We start from the raw sequence: 16,210 nt of genomic DNA, 5'->3' as shown, positions 1-16,210 counted from the left end.
TTGACAAATAAGTACTCATAGTTTTTGACATTGATTTGTGGAGATAATTGGCCATGTGAAAGGATTAATTGCTTCTTCCGCACTGGTGATCTGAAAGCAGGTGCTTTTTTCTCAATATTTTTAGTGCCATTTTATTTTGTTTTGAAAAATTATAAAAATTACATTCACTTTATGACAATGTGCAAAATGACCAAAAAGCAACTGACCAAACTAAACCAAAATTGTCAAATTTTAAGCATATCAAACAATTAAAAGAAAAAAGAAAATCAACATAAAATGCATCGACTTAAATATGACAGTGGTTCTTAGTCCTGGTCCAGGGGTAACCCCAAAACTTTCCAGGACCCTCTCTTATCTAAGACACTTATTTGAGGTCTTGGAGTCTCTACTAATGAGTTTATGAGTGTGTTATCAGGTGTGCTTAATTAGCAAGACATTTAGGATGCGGCTGCATCCGAAAAACTTAAAAATGCTGCCTTCAGAGGACGCATTCCAAGGTAGGAAGGCATCAAGGCATTAGCTTCTATTCCTGTCTCCTGAGATACCTTTATCTGATTGATTTTGAAGGCAGCATAGATGCATATCCTTTCACTGCCTTTGATAACCACAATTCTGTGCATTCCATTTGGTGAAAGTTGAGCTAGAAAAAAAACATGGCGTCTAAAAGTTGCGGTTGCTGGTCGATTTTGACAAACATTTTACACTTCTGATGTCATTTCTAGCCAGAAATTACTATTGTTGTAATTAAATATTTGTTTAGTTCGCCAAAGCTCACATTATTTTGCTGTAGATCATTAAACTGTGCAACGTCTACACTTATTCGGATACATTTAAAAATGTTGTTGTTTAAAAACTCTCTCCATCCACACTATTGTTTTCAAGGATTTTCCAAACGTTACTTGTCCACACTGAAACGTCAGAAGACGCTTAAATAGTTTTACAGCGTATGCGAAAAATGTAATAAAAGCTCACTGAAATGATATTGAGAGACCAGAAATAATAAAGTTCTCACGCTGGTCTTCTGGCACAATCACTTCTCTCATCCCTCACCACTTAACTGGAGTGTTCAGGTTGCACTCAATCGCCACTCCACATGTGGTCTAAAACCCAAATGCCTTCATGTTTTGCCACAGCACAGCAATTGCGAACAAATTTGTCATCTTTGTAGGAATGTAATATGAAGATTAAACAAAGTAACATATTTAGCAAACTGTGACAGCACATGGGAGGCACATGCCGGTAAAAACATACATCTACCTGAACAATTTGTCATATTGTTTAAACATCATAGTTTTCAAACACCTCAGTTTTCACAGTCCACACTATAACAGAAAAACTGTGTTTTCAAATGTATTTACTTGGGAGAGCATCTTCAAAAAGCTCTGTTTTCGCAGGACAAAAATGCCTTCTCAGTGTGGATAGAAGGCCAAAACGTAGAGAAACGGATGCGTTTTCAAATGTTTCGGATTAGTGTAGTAGACAAACCGATATACTGCATAGTTCTGGGGGTTTTCCAGTACCAGGATTTGGAACCACTGCATTATGAAAACTTGAGTTACACATTTGCCGTTTTAATGTATACTACCATTTAAAAGTTTGTGGTTAGTAATAAAATATATTAATACTGTTGTTTTGAACTTTCTATTCATCAAAGAATCCAATTATCATGCTTTACACAAATTTAACCAGTACAACTTTTTTCAGCATTGATAATAATGAGAAATGTTTCTGCAGCACCAAATCAGCATATTAGAATAATTTCTGAAGGGTCATGTGACACTGAAGACTGAAGTAATGATGCTGAAAATTCAGCTTTGCCATCAAAGCAATAAATAACATTTTTAAATATATTAAAACCAAATGTCGGCATCCGATAGAACGGGTGAAGGTCTTTGCGTGTTACTGTCTATCCGCGTGGCAAAGTAATTTAATTCCATTTAAGCTTTTATCTGACTCCATTTTATCACAACCTCGAATTTAGGTTAGATTGCCAATTGGTTATTGGTCAATTATGTAATAGTTTAGCAATATTTATCCTCACGCCTTGTTTAACGTGGGTCTCACGATCACAAGCTCGCCAGCTTCGGTCACCAAACAGAGGTAATTGCTATACACCTGAGATCAGTCGCATTCACGCTTATACAATCAAAGATACTTTGGTATAGCCCCCATGGAACTGCACACACTTGAATTTAACGTAACGTTTACTTCAGTAGAGGTATGGCCACTACTACAGATATAAGTCAACCAACTTTAGATAAGTGTACGTGGGAAACCACGGCATGGCCAATCCACAGCTATTATAAGAGAAGTAAATTACTTCTCTTATAATAGCTGTGGATTGGCCATGCCGTGGTTTCCCACGTACACTTATCTAAAGTAACATTAAATTAAAACAGAGGTAAGACACACCCAGATTTAGGTTGGTCAAGCAGCACGTTTGCTGCCCTAAACAGAAATTCACTTCTTGTCTTTGCAAAACCAAGTGCACTTGAATTAGTGCCCAATATTAGTCGTCACTAATCTGACGCAAAACTTGCGATAACATACGAATCCGTTTAATCTACTTGGGAAAACAATTTCAGAGTCAGTCGGAATAAAATCAAATGTAACAATTTATTATGTCAGATAAACGTATCATGCCAATTTCAAAATCAGTTCAACGATAATAAATACAAAACATCAAATGCTCTGGAATAAAGAGAGAAGATGCGAACCTGACATTATAAAATACATGATGCTAAGTGTTTTGCATACACTACGCATCATGGGCTAATTTGAGTTACAAATCGCCCTGAGGCTCTTGTTGCATTTCTTTATATAGACAGAAACTTCTTTCACATGAAAACATTTGCTAACAATGGGAATTTGCATTCAGAGTTTACACCTTTTGGAAACTGGATGCCATTTGTCTGGAAGACACACCCTCCTGTGTGCAAGTTATCTCTTGGTTTTCTTCTTTGGTAATGAGACATTTGTACCAGTCGCACTGAGACATTTCAAATGATACCAAACATGTATAGCCTAATACTGTATGATAATTATTCACATTAAACCATATAGATGTTTGGGTGAATTTTGGTGATCTCAGCATGAGAGAGAAGGAGTGGGGGAAGAGGGAAAGAGATGTATTCAGAGGTGAGACTTGCGTCTCAAATGGTGATGCTAACCGCACAAGAGAGAATTCAAATGTTAATTTCCTTTGTTTTCTCAGAGTTGCACTCTCTTCCAGTTTTTCCAGTCTTACAACTGTAACGGTATTTTGCTGTTTGATCAAATAAATGCATCCATTGTGTGCATAAGAGACTTCCTTAAAAAACTTTCTTTTTTTTTAAATTGTGTATATGTTGCAAATTAACCTATCAGAGCAAATAATTCAGTTCACCAGTGTTCAGATCTTCCAGTACAAGCAGATCAATCCTCAACCAGCTGATTCAATTTGTTCTAAATGTTTGAATTGTTTGAGTGCAACCATTTTTTAATTAAAACAATTTAATAGCATATTTTTTGACTAGTGTTCATGACCATTGGTGCAATAAAAAATCCTTAGGTCAATAAGCATGTAACTAAAGCTGTTAGAAATCAATGTCTAACAGCTGAAAAACAGCATGAAAATCCTCAAATAACAGACACACAGAGTCTCAATGTCTGCATTTTAGCAGTAATGTTTCCTAAAGCATTACAACATTGCAGAGAAGAGAATCCACCCGTCGACAAGCAGCTCCAACAGGGAGCAATCAATGCATATAGAAAGAAACCGTTCTACATGCAAACCTAACAAAACAAAAATACAGCAAGCACTTTCAAAAAGTAAATCAGACCGACATGTACATATACAGAGGAGGGGTAAACTGAAATGGAGGATTCTGCTGTCTTTGGGGTGGGTAGCTGCAGTGCAGTTGGCTGGGCAGGGAAGCAGGAAGATGAGGTTGAGAGAGAAACAGAGAAGTTTATGCCATGCATTTTCCTCAAGACTGCAAATTACCTGAATGGGTCTGAATCCTCCCTTGAATATTGAAGCAGGAAAGAGAGAGAAGAAGCTCATGGGATAATGCACTAATTGGTATGGAGGGATAGAGAGAGACTAACACACACACTTAATGAGAGATCTGCAGTACAGAGCATGCAAAGAGCCTTTCCTTCAGGGAAAGCCATTTACAAAACAAGAGGGCACTATGCTCTGCTTTTTAGGTAGCCAAGTGACATCATCTTTATGTGGTAACACACAAGAAACAGGACCTGAAATCCGCTAACCCTCACAGATGCTCACAATGAACTGAAAAATAGAGATGGACCAGAAAAGTCTTGTACAGAAACAAGTTCCTTTGACTATAAGAGACGTTCAAAGCTCACTGCAGGTGAGATGAATCACAGGATAATAATTCAAAGAAGGAAACACACACCAGATGAAGACACATAGTGCTAATGTTAAATGCAAATTATGATGATTGTGTTCAAAATATAAATGCAGAATTAAATATATATATATTTATATTTCAAAAAAAAAAAGAGGTTATACTTTTTTAGGGTTAGGACAAGGGATTGGTTTAGCGTTAACTGCATGTGATTATACATCATTTATAATTATTACTATGGTGACCACATGTAACTTGTAACAAGGAAGGACACTGTAAAATAAGGTGTTACCAAAATAAATATATAATAGTAAAAACAGCAATAGAAATTTTCACAAGTAGTTGCGTAACTCATATTTAGGTTAGCATTACTTAAATGGGAAAAATTTCACACAAAAAGATAATTCTTTCATCTATTAAAAATAAAAGGAGATATTTCAAGTAGACATCAAGCTAGCATATGAATAAAAAAAAGTTGTATTAACTGCTCAAATGATGCCTTAATGTTCCTTCTTTATTTTATTTTTTTTAGCTTTTGGTCGCCATCTAATTTGTATGGAAGAAAGCAGCGCGAACATACTCCAAAACTTCTCCTTAATTGTTTCATGGAAGAAAGCATACAGGATTGGAATGACATGAATTTTCATTTTTGGATGAACGATTATTTTAAAAAACACAGGGGATCCACGTATTACACAGTGAACGTTCACTTGTTCAGCCTTAAATTCTGACCGTAACTATACATTTACAATATACTCTCTACACCTGGCTTTTACTTCTGAACAAAAGGATTCACTCGTTTGATCTACAGCCTAAGCTCAGAGTAGTAAAGACATCCTCTAATACACTAAGCACACTACAAGACCGAAGTTTGTTTCCATTTGATGGTATAAAGGTAGTTCACCATCATTTGTTCATTCTCATGTTGTTTCAATCCTGTGTGACTTTCTTCTACGATAGATTGCCACATCTGTCTTGCTGCTTTATCTGCCTCAAACAAATTGCTGTCTGACTAACTGGATTACAAGATACTGCCAAAAATCACCTGGCAGAATCAATGACAAAGTTTTAATTGCATTGCCATGACCATGATGGATCATTAAAAAGTTACATTTTGTCATTATTTAATCAACTTCATGTCGTTTCAAACCTGTTTAAATTCCTTCCTATTACAAAACACAATTTTGAAGAGCTTTGGACCCCATTGGAAAAAATGAGGGTGAGTAAACAATGACAAATTTTATTTTTGGGTTAATATCACTTTAAATGAGTGCAGGTTAAATTCCGTTTTGTAGTGTTTGTTTGCTATTAAACTTTCAGGCCTCAGGAATCTTCTAAGGGGGCTCCATAAATGTCTACAAATTATTTAAATGTAGTTATATTAACAATCTTAATTAAAATGCACTAAAAATAAAGATGTACCACATTTTTATTACCAGGGGTATCAGCTTATAGGAAGGCCTTCAAATTTTGTCTTTAAGTCAACAATGTTGGGAACCAGTGACCACTGCCATAGCGGACATTACCAAGGCCCCAATTGTCAAAGGGCCTGTGACAAATTTCCAGTTTTCAGTCCTGAATGTACTGGAGCTGTAAACAATCTCTCTGAATAATCGCAACGAACCGGATCAATGTGTTACTTTAGTCTAAGAAGCACAATAAAGCTTATGAGATGTGTGAAAGATGGCCATGCATATGCATACATTACCTGGTGATGGGTAGGACGAGGCCCAGTGGCAAACTGATTGAAGGCAAAGAGTGGCATGGCAGAGGGAGAGAATCAGAGAAAAAAAAGAAGCGAGAGGTAAGAATGATCACCCACAGACAAACACATAAACCACAAGCGGTGCATGACATATACTGCGTACTTCCAGAGGGGAAGTAATGATGCAAGGCATGCTATATGTACCATATACACACAGCACCACCTGATCATCAAACATCACACTATAAACAAAAGCATAGCGCTTAGCAGAGAGGAAGCATTTCTAACAGAAGTCTAATTTGAAAAGATTACATGTTATCATGATGAAGTCACGGACACTCACCAGGCGGCTCTGAGGCTGTGCGTTCATTGGTTGGCTTGACGAAGAGTAGACCAGAGGGGTCGTGCCGGCATTCTGCCCCAGTGTGTACGGAGACTGCAGAGTCACGGGGTCCCAGACAGGCCGAGGTGGAACGACCACCGGCGGAGGAGGAGAAACACAAGTTAGGATGGATGTGAGTGTTACCTTCTCTGATAAAACCCCTACAGCTGAGTGAGCGCGTGCTGCGTAAGTGTGGGTGACAGAGTGAATGTGTCCACTCCCTGCCGCTGCAAACACTGCGGTCTGCTGACACTGACAAATCTGCCATCTCCTCAACGCTGCCTTCAAGGCAGAGAAAGAGAGAGAGAAATAGAGGCGTAGTCCTGAGCAGACGTGAGTGGGTGCAAACAGAGCGTTTGTGTGCCACTGGGTTCAGACTATATTGAACAATACAGGATGGCAGAACAGAGCTTTAGAGGCTTTCATTCAAATCAACTTAAGGAACATTTATTTTGCTGTCAGTCTACCTTGCTCAAAGGCAGAACGGTGATGACACATCACATGGGTTATCCAGAGTGAGGTTTCAACCTAAAACTTTTCGGTTTTCCTGAAAGGATCCAAAGATGATTGGCTGGCTGACAGCTATTTATATATGTACATATAAAGTTTTGATATTTCAGGTATCTAATATGACACTATTTTAAACAGTGTTCAACTGTTGTTGTTTTTTAATGGCTGATGCAGATACATATATTTATTTAGCAAACTTAAGTCCAGCAAATACGATTTATGCAAAAGTAAATTAAGTAAACAAACATTTATTTTACACAAAATTTGAAATCAGAAAGAACAGTTATTAGACAATGATGAAGATCAATCTGTTATAATACATCTATAAATATTTTTACTATAAGGAAACTAGAACTTTAATCTAGAATTTAACATGTTTCAAGTAACCAGAACAATTTTTATTGTATTCAATGGTTTATTGATTGTATCATGAAAATATTTAATGCTTAGCGTCTCTCTGTCGATGTTATTAGCTTCAATTATAAGTGTCAGACTCTGTTTTGCCACGTCACAACAAACCTCCACAGGGAGTCGAGATGTGATTGCTATTATTCTACTTTTTGAGTACAGCATTCTTGCACTCTAGAAACAGTGCCGCCCACATGGTAGAAAAACCATGTTCGATACCCACTAGTCACAAAATCTTCCAGTAAACAATAAATCCTAGATAGCAGCCAAAAATTTCTGTTCACCTCTGACATCCACAAACCACACCGATTCTTCCTCTGCATTCACATGCACATGTTTTGATCGAGGAAAGAGTAGATGGGTGATTAAGGTTTAGCCTTTGGAGCACTCTTAGCCTATTAATAGGCAGTCGTGCCGGCAGTGCGGTGCAGGAGTGGAGTGGGAATGTGAGCGCTGGTCTTAGACAGATAAGCTTGAGAACAGCTGAGTCACCCTGACAGACTTTCTATTCCTGTGGCAGAGTCCACCGGGCACAGCGTGAATGTTGGCTGTGTGTGTTTGCGTGACAGGGCGCGAGTTTGGTGGACCTCTACACTCCGGTAGTGTGCATACTTACACCATAACAAACAAGTAATAACTTCCCCGCAGGCTAATTATGATAGAGAACATGCGGCATACCCAGATAAGCTGGGTCTCAATCAAGTATCAACAATACAGACAAGCATCACAGCAGAGAGAGGAGTCTAGCAATGACTATATGTCAAGCATCTTATTAGTTCGCCAGCTTTATTTAATCATCGCAGTAAGACGCACTGTTATCTGTTTGACAGCCAGCACAGCAGGTTCCCAAAGATTATGTAAACTTACAATCCTATCTGCAGTCAGGTCTCAAACAGATTTTCGCTGAGTGCAGAAAAGCGATCAAATCCGCCTTAACCCAAGGAAACACGCTAGGCTTTAAGTCCTGTCTAAGAAATCAGTGTTTTTATAGATCAGGAATGATTAACCACGGTAATCAGTGATATATCACGTTTCGTAGGAAATCTTCGACATCTGCATCCAATTATCTGAAATACCTTCCTACTGACCTCTAAAGATTTTTTATCTATGTGTAATGTATCTGTAAGAAAAAGACAACCAAACAGTGATGTGTTGAATAATGGTGGCAGGCATCAGGGCTGGGCAAAACAGCTAACATTGAATTTTTCTCAGTATTTAGAGCCTTTAGACAGCATTCGTTATCACAATATTTATGTATTTGCTTCAAACTGGCTTAAATAGTGGTTTCTTTTTAAATCAAAGGACCCATCAATTTGAATGGCAAATGGCACCTGTAATAATTAGATTAGATAGAAAGTAGATTCAAAATGTTTTGCAAACACTTGCAGGACACAAGTAGCACCCACTAATATTTAAATTTAGAGGGTTAATTAACCAAAAATTCTGTCATCTGATAATATATGATGAACAGATTTTATTTAGGCTTTCATTTATGTATAAACACTGATCAACACATATACATAGAGCACATCAAATATGATAAACAGAAGCTCAACCGTACTTGCTCAAATCATATAAAACGATCTTTTTTTATGTTTGGTGGAATGGACTTTTAATAAAAACAGTTTCACTTCTGTTTCGAAGATGAATCAAAGTCAAAATGAGGGTGAAATGACAGAATTTTCATTTTTGAGCGAACTCTCCCTTAAAAGTCAAATTAAAACTGCAATAAAATCTTTGCAGTATTCAGAATGTTGCTTACTTTTATTTATATTTTATTATATTTTATTCAATATATTGCCCAGCCCTACCAAGCATACAAACACTCAGGTGGGTGCACTCACCCCTCCTCCTGCCTCCCATCCTTTAGGGTGACCATACAGATGCGGAGTGGATACTGTTGAAACTGATACCTGAGAGAGTCCAGGGGAGGAGGCGTGACCCGGCGGTGTGGCCTCTAGGTTAGGGCGTCCCTTGTTGATTTCATGTGTATATGGGGGTCTCTGTACCTGAAAAAAAAAAAAAATTGTCAACACTGAAGAGTCAGTCAAAACAAGCATCACTGTTTTTGAAGTCAACATGAAATGACATTCGTAAACTCATTTCACTTCAGTAACATGACAGGTTGAGAACCTAGTTTAGAGGATTTTCTTTTATGATGGATGGATGCACTTTTTTAAGCTTCAAACTGATGGTTGCAATTCACTGCCATTATAAAGCTCGGAAGCTTAAAAAAGTGCATACATCCATCATAAAAGAACTCCACACTGGGGGTTAATAAAGACCTTCTGGAGCAAAGCGATGAGTTTGTGTAAGAAAAATATTCATATTTAACACGTTACAAAGTAAAATAATTAGCTTCTGGCCAAACAAACATACGGATTCGACTTAAGTCTAAAACGCAACTTATGCGAGTAATGCGACGTACTGCTGATATTTATGTTACGCCATGACACACTACGCTACTTCCAACATCATAAGTTGCGTAAAGGAGAACTCCGGTCAATTTTAACATTGAGCTAATTTTTTTGTAAATTTAGAGTGCTGTCAATACAGAGAACAATGACAAAAATCGGTGTTGCCTACACCGTGTTATCCTCTTTTTAAAATGTGCACCCTGTTGACTTCAATGGGGCAAGTACTAAACCTGCTTTTAGCCTCTTAACATCCTTGATGTGTCATTACAAGTGCCCAGCCATGTGAGTGATTCTTTCAGAGTGAACACGAGTGAATCTGACTGCAGTAGATGTGAAAGATATTAATAAAAATGTTATTTCAGCCAGCGCACATACTTGTATTTACATCCTGTTTTCGGTCGAAGTCCATAGTAATCAATTGTCGAGTTCACGTGCATAGGTTTAGTTACCTATGATCACGCGCGTGAACTCGACAATACGGTGTAGGCAACACCGATTTTTGTCGTTGTTCTCTGTATTGACAGCACTCCAAATTTACAAAAAAATTGGCTCAATGTTAAAATTGACCGGAGTTCTCCTTTAAGTTGCGCTTTAGACGCTAGTAGACTGCGTATTGCCGTTTGGCCGGAAGCTAGAATTTTACTTTGTAACGTGTTAAATATGAATATTTTTCTTACACAAACTCATCGCTTTGCTTCAGAAGGCCTTTATTAACCCCCCGAAGCTGTGTGGAGTTCTTTTATGATGGATGGATGCCCTTTTTTGAGCTTCAAAATGATTTTGCTTTCCTCATGGTTACTGACTAATTAACTATGAACAAAACCCATATTCCTGTGTACTGTAGACTAGATCTTGTAGTCACCACATGAAATTCTCCTACAGCATCAGCTCCAACATAGGCATTGGAGAGAGTGAGTGTCACTGTCAGTTCTCCCTGGATTTCAAAGTTGCTGCTGTAATTATAAATTGTAAATGTGGACCAGAAACTGATTATCTTGCTGGTTGCACAGTGAGGGGTTGCAGCAGGAGCAACTCCATTACTCATTAAAGAAAAAGGGAAACGTGCAGTCGTCTTCCTTGCAGATCAAAGGCTTCAAACAGAGAGTGCACAGTTTTTACCCACTCTGAGGGCTGAAATACGGCCATCTGCGAGCCAGACGTGTTCCTCTGGAAGGAGATTGCGGTAAAACAAACATCTCCACCTTGGTCGTACACCACATATCCAATGACAATCAGTCAGTTCTGAATTAAACACCTGGAACTTCACACGACTGGCTTTCCTGCTTTCCCAGGCAACATCAGCAGGTGGAGAATGACCCAGTTATTTGCAGGGATTACACAGCTTACCCAGCAGCTGGGCTTTTCCAGGGTGGGGTGCTGCTGTACTAAGGAGGGGTGGGTGAAATCACACACACAGCCCTGTGGCTCCCAGAATGAGGGGCTTTCTGACCCAACACAGGAAGCAGGAACAGGAGAAAGACCAGCTCAGCAGAAAAAAGCACCCCACCCATTCACTTCCCTCAGTACTGTTCAAACATCATCAGTCCTGCTCTCTCAACCTCACGTCACTCCAGCCAGCTGTCAGAAATCCATTTTCCTATTAAAGGGCAATATTTGCGCTTTGGAATCGATTTTGCAGCCACATTTTTACTTTATATGAGAGTTTTTTTCCTAAGATATAAAAAAATCTGCATGCCCTCCATTTATGTCAAATACTTTAAAACCATACTACATGTAATGGTAGTTTTTTGTAACTATTAAACTATTGTAACTATGGATCATTTTTGACTTTGTGAATTTTTTTACAACAAATCTGCTACCTTAATTTTATATACACACTGTATATTAGTGCTCTCAAACTTCATTAAAATATCTAAATGTGATCAATGTCATATTTATTTTCCCACTTCCCCTGGATGTATACACTACTATTAAAAAGTTTGAGGTCAGTAAGATTTTTTTCTTAAAGAAAAGTTATATTTTTATTCAACAAAGATGCATTACACTGTAAAAGTTACATAAGTTAAATAAATGTATAATGTTACCAAAGATTTAGATTTCAAATAAATGCTGTTCTATAAGCATAAAGAGACTTTTGAACAGTACTTAGTGTGTGTGCGTGCGTGTGTGTGTGTGTGTGTGTGTGTGTGTGTGTGTGTGTGTGTGTGTACACAAAGGCCACATAGAGACAGTCTCTGTATTATGGTTCATTGGACTCTTAACTAGTGAGAAAGCAATTTCAGCCAAATTTGTGAGTTAAGCGAATTTCTGGAAGTTAAAAAAAAAATAATAATTGGCCAATTGTCAATCAATTTTCAAAATGAATGGAAACATTAAAAGAGAGAAAGTAATAAGACTTTCCATTTTTGGAGCCCTCCCATATCATTGCCTACTTAGCTATAACTATGGTAAACAGGTTATGTTGATGACTCAAATGTACTGTGGTAGTGCAGTTAGGAGTCAAATAATACATTGTTACAGGACATCTGCAGAGGCAGGGTAACTTGGTCTGATCCCAAGTTAAGGCCATGACACACCAAGTCGACGTCAAAGAACTAGCGGCGACGAAAGCCGACTGTGTTGTCGCCTTGCGTCAGCTGCATCTGGGCCAAAGAGCTCCACTTGAACACATCAAAAGGACTATAGCCGACTTTCAACTAATAAGCACGTTCTACGCCTGTATGTAAGGAATAACTGTCAATATCAGCAGGTATCAATAGTCTGTATTCGTCATTCAAAAAGGGAAACCGAAACTTAGACTGCAGATATACAAACCGCAAACAAAGCAGTGCTTGCTTCCCATTTTGAATATCAATCATGCTGATCACTTTCTTCATTCCAGGAGGCTCATGTTGTTATGAAAATATTTACATACTGGGGTCTTCTGTGTGTGCCGTCTTGACTTCTTTTCTCGCTTTCATTCTCGTTCGCTAAACTGAACGGCCAATCAAAGCGATCTCTCTCACTGATGGCCCAGACGCCGACGTGAACCAGACTAGAACCGACATGTGGACACTGCAAAAACTAGCCTGACAGACATTCATCGAAGACCCGACGGCTTGGTGTGTCACGGCCCTTGGAGTCCAAGCAATCAAACAATGTGTGGACATGGCTTCATTTCTATAAAGCATACTTTAAAGAACCTGTCATATCTTTAGAAATGACTGCAGCAATTAGGGGCAGGCTTCAGATCATCTAAGGTAAAGCCGCCTGATGACAGGTTTAGATGTAAAGATGGGGAATGGATTGTTCAACTCACACTGTAGACAGCAGTGACGGGCTGGGGGAAGATTCGCTCGTCCAGGGGAGGCGGCACTCTTGGAAACCTAGGGGGGATATTAAGGAAAACTCTGGGGAAGAAAGTACTTAAGGCCAAACACAGAAACAAGGTGGGAGAACACACATGATGCATGAAGGAAACTGTTCAAGCGCAGTAACAAGTAAAGAAACGAGGTGACAGAGTCAAGCCGATCACATTCATCCACATGCAAATTAGCTAATTAGCTTGTTTTTCCAAAGTTATATAACCTAGAACTGTTCTGCATGACAGATCCGTATTATTCATCTTCTCCTTATTTTTTTTCTTTTGCTTGCCCTGCCAATATTTTCACCGGCCCTATTAAAAAATATATATATTTTTAGCAGCACGCACTACAGTTCAAATGCTTGGGGACTCATATTTTTATTTGATAAAAAAAACTGTAAAAACAGAATATTGTGAAATAATATTACAACATAAAAATAACTGTTCTCTTTTATATATATTAGATGTAATTCATAGAATATAATTTTTGGGTAATAATGTAAACATTTTTACTGCCAGGCTTGGTCAATTTTATGCAGCCTTGCTGAATAAAAGTATTATTTTTTCCAAACTTCTGAACGGTACATGTCAGAAAAAAATATATAATTATATCTTTAAATATACATGATCCATATCAATTTATTTATACAAAATGAATAGCTAGAAATAGCTATAATAAGCAGAAACTCCACCATAACTATAAACTCTCATAAAAACTGTCATAAATTACTGTATTACTTTCAAACATTCTAAATGATAGATGATCACAAATCATTTATCCAGAACTTGAAATGTTTATGCTGATTTATTTATTAAAACATGCTTTTTAAATAAGATAAATAATTCACATTAATAGACAATGATTTTTGATTAAATGATTTTTAACTCTGACTTAATCTGATTTATTTAAAAGTGACACATTGAATTGACATTTCTGTAGCTCAAACAGCAGACCAATGTCATCGGTTATTATACCAACAAAATATGTACCTTACCGTAATATGTTAAAAACAATATTCAATACATCACAGAAATGTAAATGTTTAGATTTGCAAGGCTTGAAAAAAATGTAAAAAATCAACAAACAATGACAACACAGTTCTGGGCCCAATATGCATCAAATGACCTGAAACTCTCTCACATTTGCACTGTTAAGCAGCTAGTGTCAATCCCTGCTCTCTTTTCTACATGCGTCTTAAAAAAACAAGGTAACGTTTTAAAGGAAACGTTTTATTTTTTCTTCTCCAACTCATTTTTCAGTGTTTCCTTGTTCCTCTATGAGCTCACAGTCACAACCTCCAGCCACGCCAGAAACCGATGCAAAATTCACATAAATAGTACTTGAAACTCTTCCATATAATCAACCATACTCCACATAACTGAATAAACAGAGTATTTTGAATGATGGAGTCATTCCGTGCGATTCCTCTAAGAAATGAGGTTCTCGCACAAATGAACGTCATCATCCGTGCTGCAAAAAGGTGCAGCAAAACTGTCCTACACAAGAAGCTGATTGTGTATTAACATGCCGCTGTAGTGCAGAGGACGGAGATGCGTCTTCCATCTCCAGCCCAGCAGCAGATCCGTGCTGCCTCAGTTCTGTCTGTACAACCAGGCTATTGTTAACTTATGAGGGTGGGGAAGCCCTTCCTCCTCCACTGCACCACAGGCACATACACACCGAGAGTTCAAACAGAGATAATGTACAGTTTACTGAAACAACAGCTGTTAGTTACTCATTTTAACTTTCCCTTGGTACACTGCCAAGACACTTTCACAGTATTCCCATCATGCTCAACAACCACGTCACCCTTTTACAGCCACAGTTTCAACCGGTTTGTAGGTTACAGATTATTTTTAGTGCTATATGGTTTACCCAGATATGTATTTGCAATGACACAGCAATAACAACGTCTTGTTTTCTCTGTTTCACTTCAAAATCATCCTCAATTGCTTAGATACTCCACAGGTTTCCTCTGCCATGCTGACATTGTCTAAATAAACTCCTGCTTAAATCAGAGCGCTATATGAGAAACAATAAATGCAAATATTGACTGACATTAGTTATATAAGAGATCAACTACTGATTTGCTTGATCTCATGTTAGAGTTTATAGCAGATAATTCTCAATATGCAAATGTTTGCAAGTAGATTTCCTGGCAGCTAACTCGTAAATGAAACCAGTGCATTGAGGATGAATTTTTTATAGTCAAAAAAAGAAACAGAAAGTATTAACTGTAAAAGCGTTTGGGGAATCTCCCACGATTATAAAAAAAATAAATAAAAATAAAGGCCAAGAGAAACCCGTAATCAAAAAGCAACTTGATTGCCCAGCAAATAAGATGCTGACAGAAGGACATGGACAGTTACAACAGAAGGGAGTTGACTGTTAGAGCCATTAAGAAATATAAACAAGACGTTGAGGGCAAGCAAAACAGGGAAATCATTCTCTATGGGAAATCATATCACACTGCTCACCCTACCTTACTGTAAGGAACAGATATCTGTGGTATATGTGGGCAGCCAGATCAATCTTATTAGAAGACACTACAGGCAAAACAATTGTTTTTTTTACGCATTGGTCAATTTTTAGATATTGGGCTATTTCGCTTCCATAGTTGTTTCTTTTATTACACTTTATATATTTGCATCTATAGATTTAAATTACAATTCATATCTTTAAAGACAAGTTTTGCTGACTGTTGACAGTATTTTCTGATTTATGAAGTGAAAAGAGATATCGAAAACCCCATCTGTAAATATTTTTACTGTAATATGGCAACATAATGAAACAAGAATTTTTTACCTGGCTTTATACAATGTTCAGATTTCTGTTCTGTAGGCAAAATGATTGAGTGGATATTGTTAGAAATATGTTTGCAAACTTGAAAAACAAAATGTGTACAATCCTTTAATAAACGGGAAGTATGGTGATATCTATTAGTTTTTTTGTTTGCTTTTACCCCATTCACCTTTGGTGTCTTGCCTTAAAGGGAGAGTTCGTGCAAAAAATGAATAATTTACTCGCTCCCATGACTCTCATATCAGAATCACAACCTTAGTCACCATTCATTGTATGGAAAAACATGAAATGAAAGTGAATGGTGACATTATTTCTTATGTATTTCG

General features: G+C 37.6%; 1 protein-coding gene across 6 annotated transcripts in view; it reads right to left on the bottom strand.

The window, feature by feature from the left end:
• Positions 1–16,210, bottom strand: part of eif4g3b (eukaryotic translation initiation factor 4 gamma, 3b) — a 45,260-nt gene that overhangs the window by 27,937 nt on the left and 1,113 nt on the right. For 2 of the 6 annotated variants that reach the window (XM_081386620.1, XM_081386623.1), the window contains exons 2-6: positions 13,037–13,127; positions 9,205–9,369; positions 6,404–6,496; positions 6,064–6,096; positions 3,986–4,006 (exon numbers count right to left, since the gene is read on the bottom strand). In XM_081386620.1, the coding sequence (XP_081242746.1) occupies positions 3,986–4,006; positions 6,064–6,096; positions 6,404–6,496; positions 9,205–9,369; positions 13,037–13,127 (403 nt within the window). The remainder of the gene's footprint in view (positions 1–3,985; positions 4,007–6,063; positions 6,097–6,403; positions 6,497–9,204; positions 9,370–13,036; positions 13,128–16,210) is intronic. The other 4 variants (XM_081386624.1, XM_081386621.1, XM_081386625.1 and 1 more) reach the window with 3 other exon arrangements.

The sequence above is a fragment of the Scardinius erythrophthalmus genome (genome assembly GCF_964197995.2).
Source record: "Scardinius erythrophthalmus genome assembly, chromosome: 15".
NCBI lineage: Eukaryota > Metazoa > Chordata > Actinopteri > Cypriniformes > Leuciscidae > Scardinius > Scardinius erythrophthalmus.
This window is presented reverse-complemented; position numbering and strand designations above follow the sequence as displayed.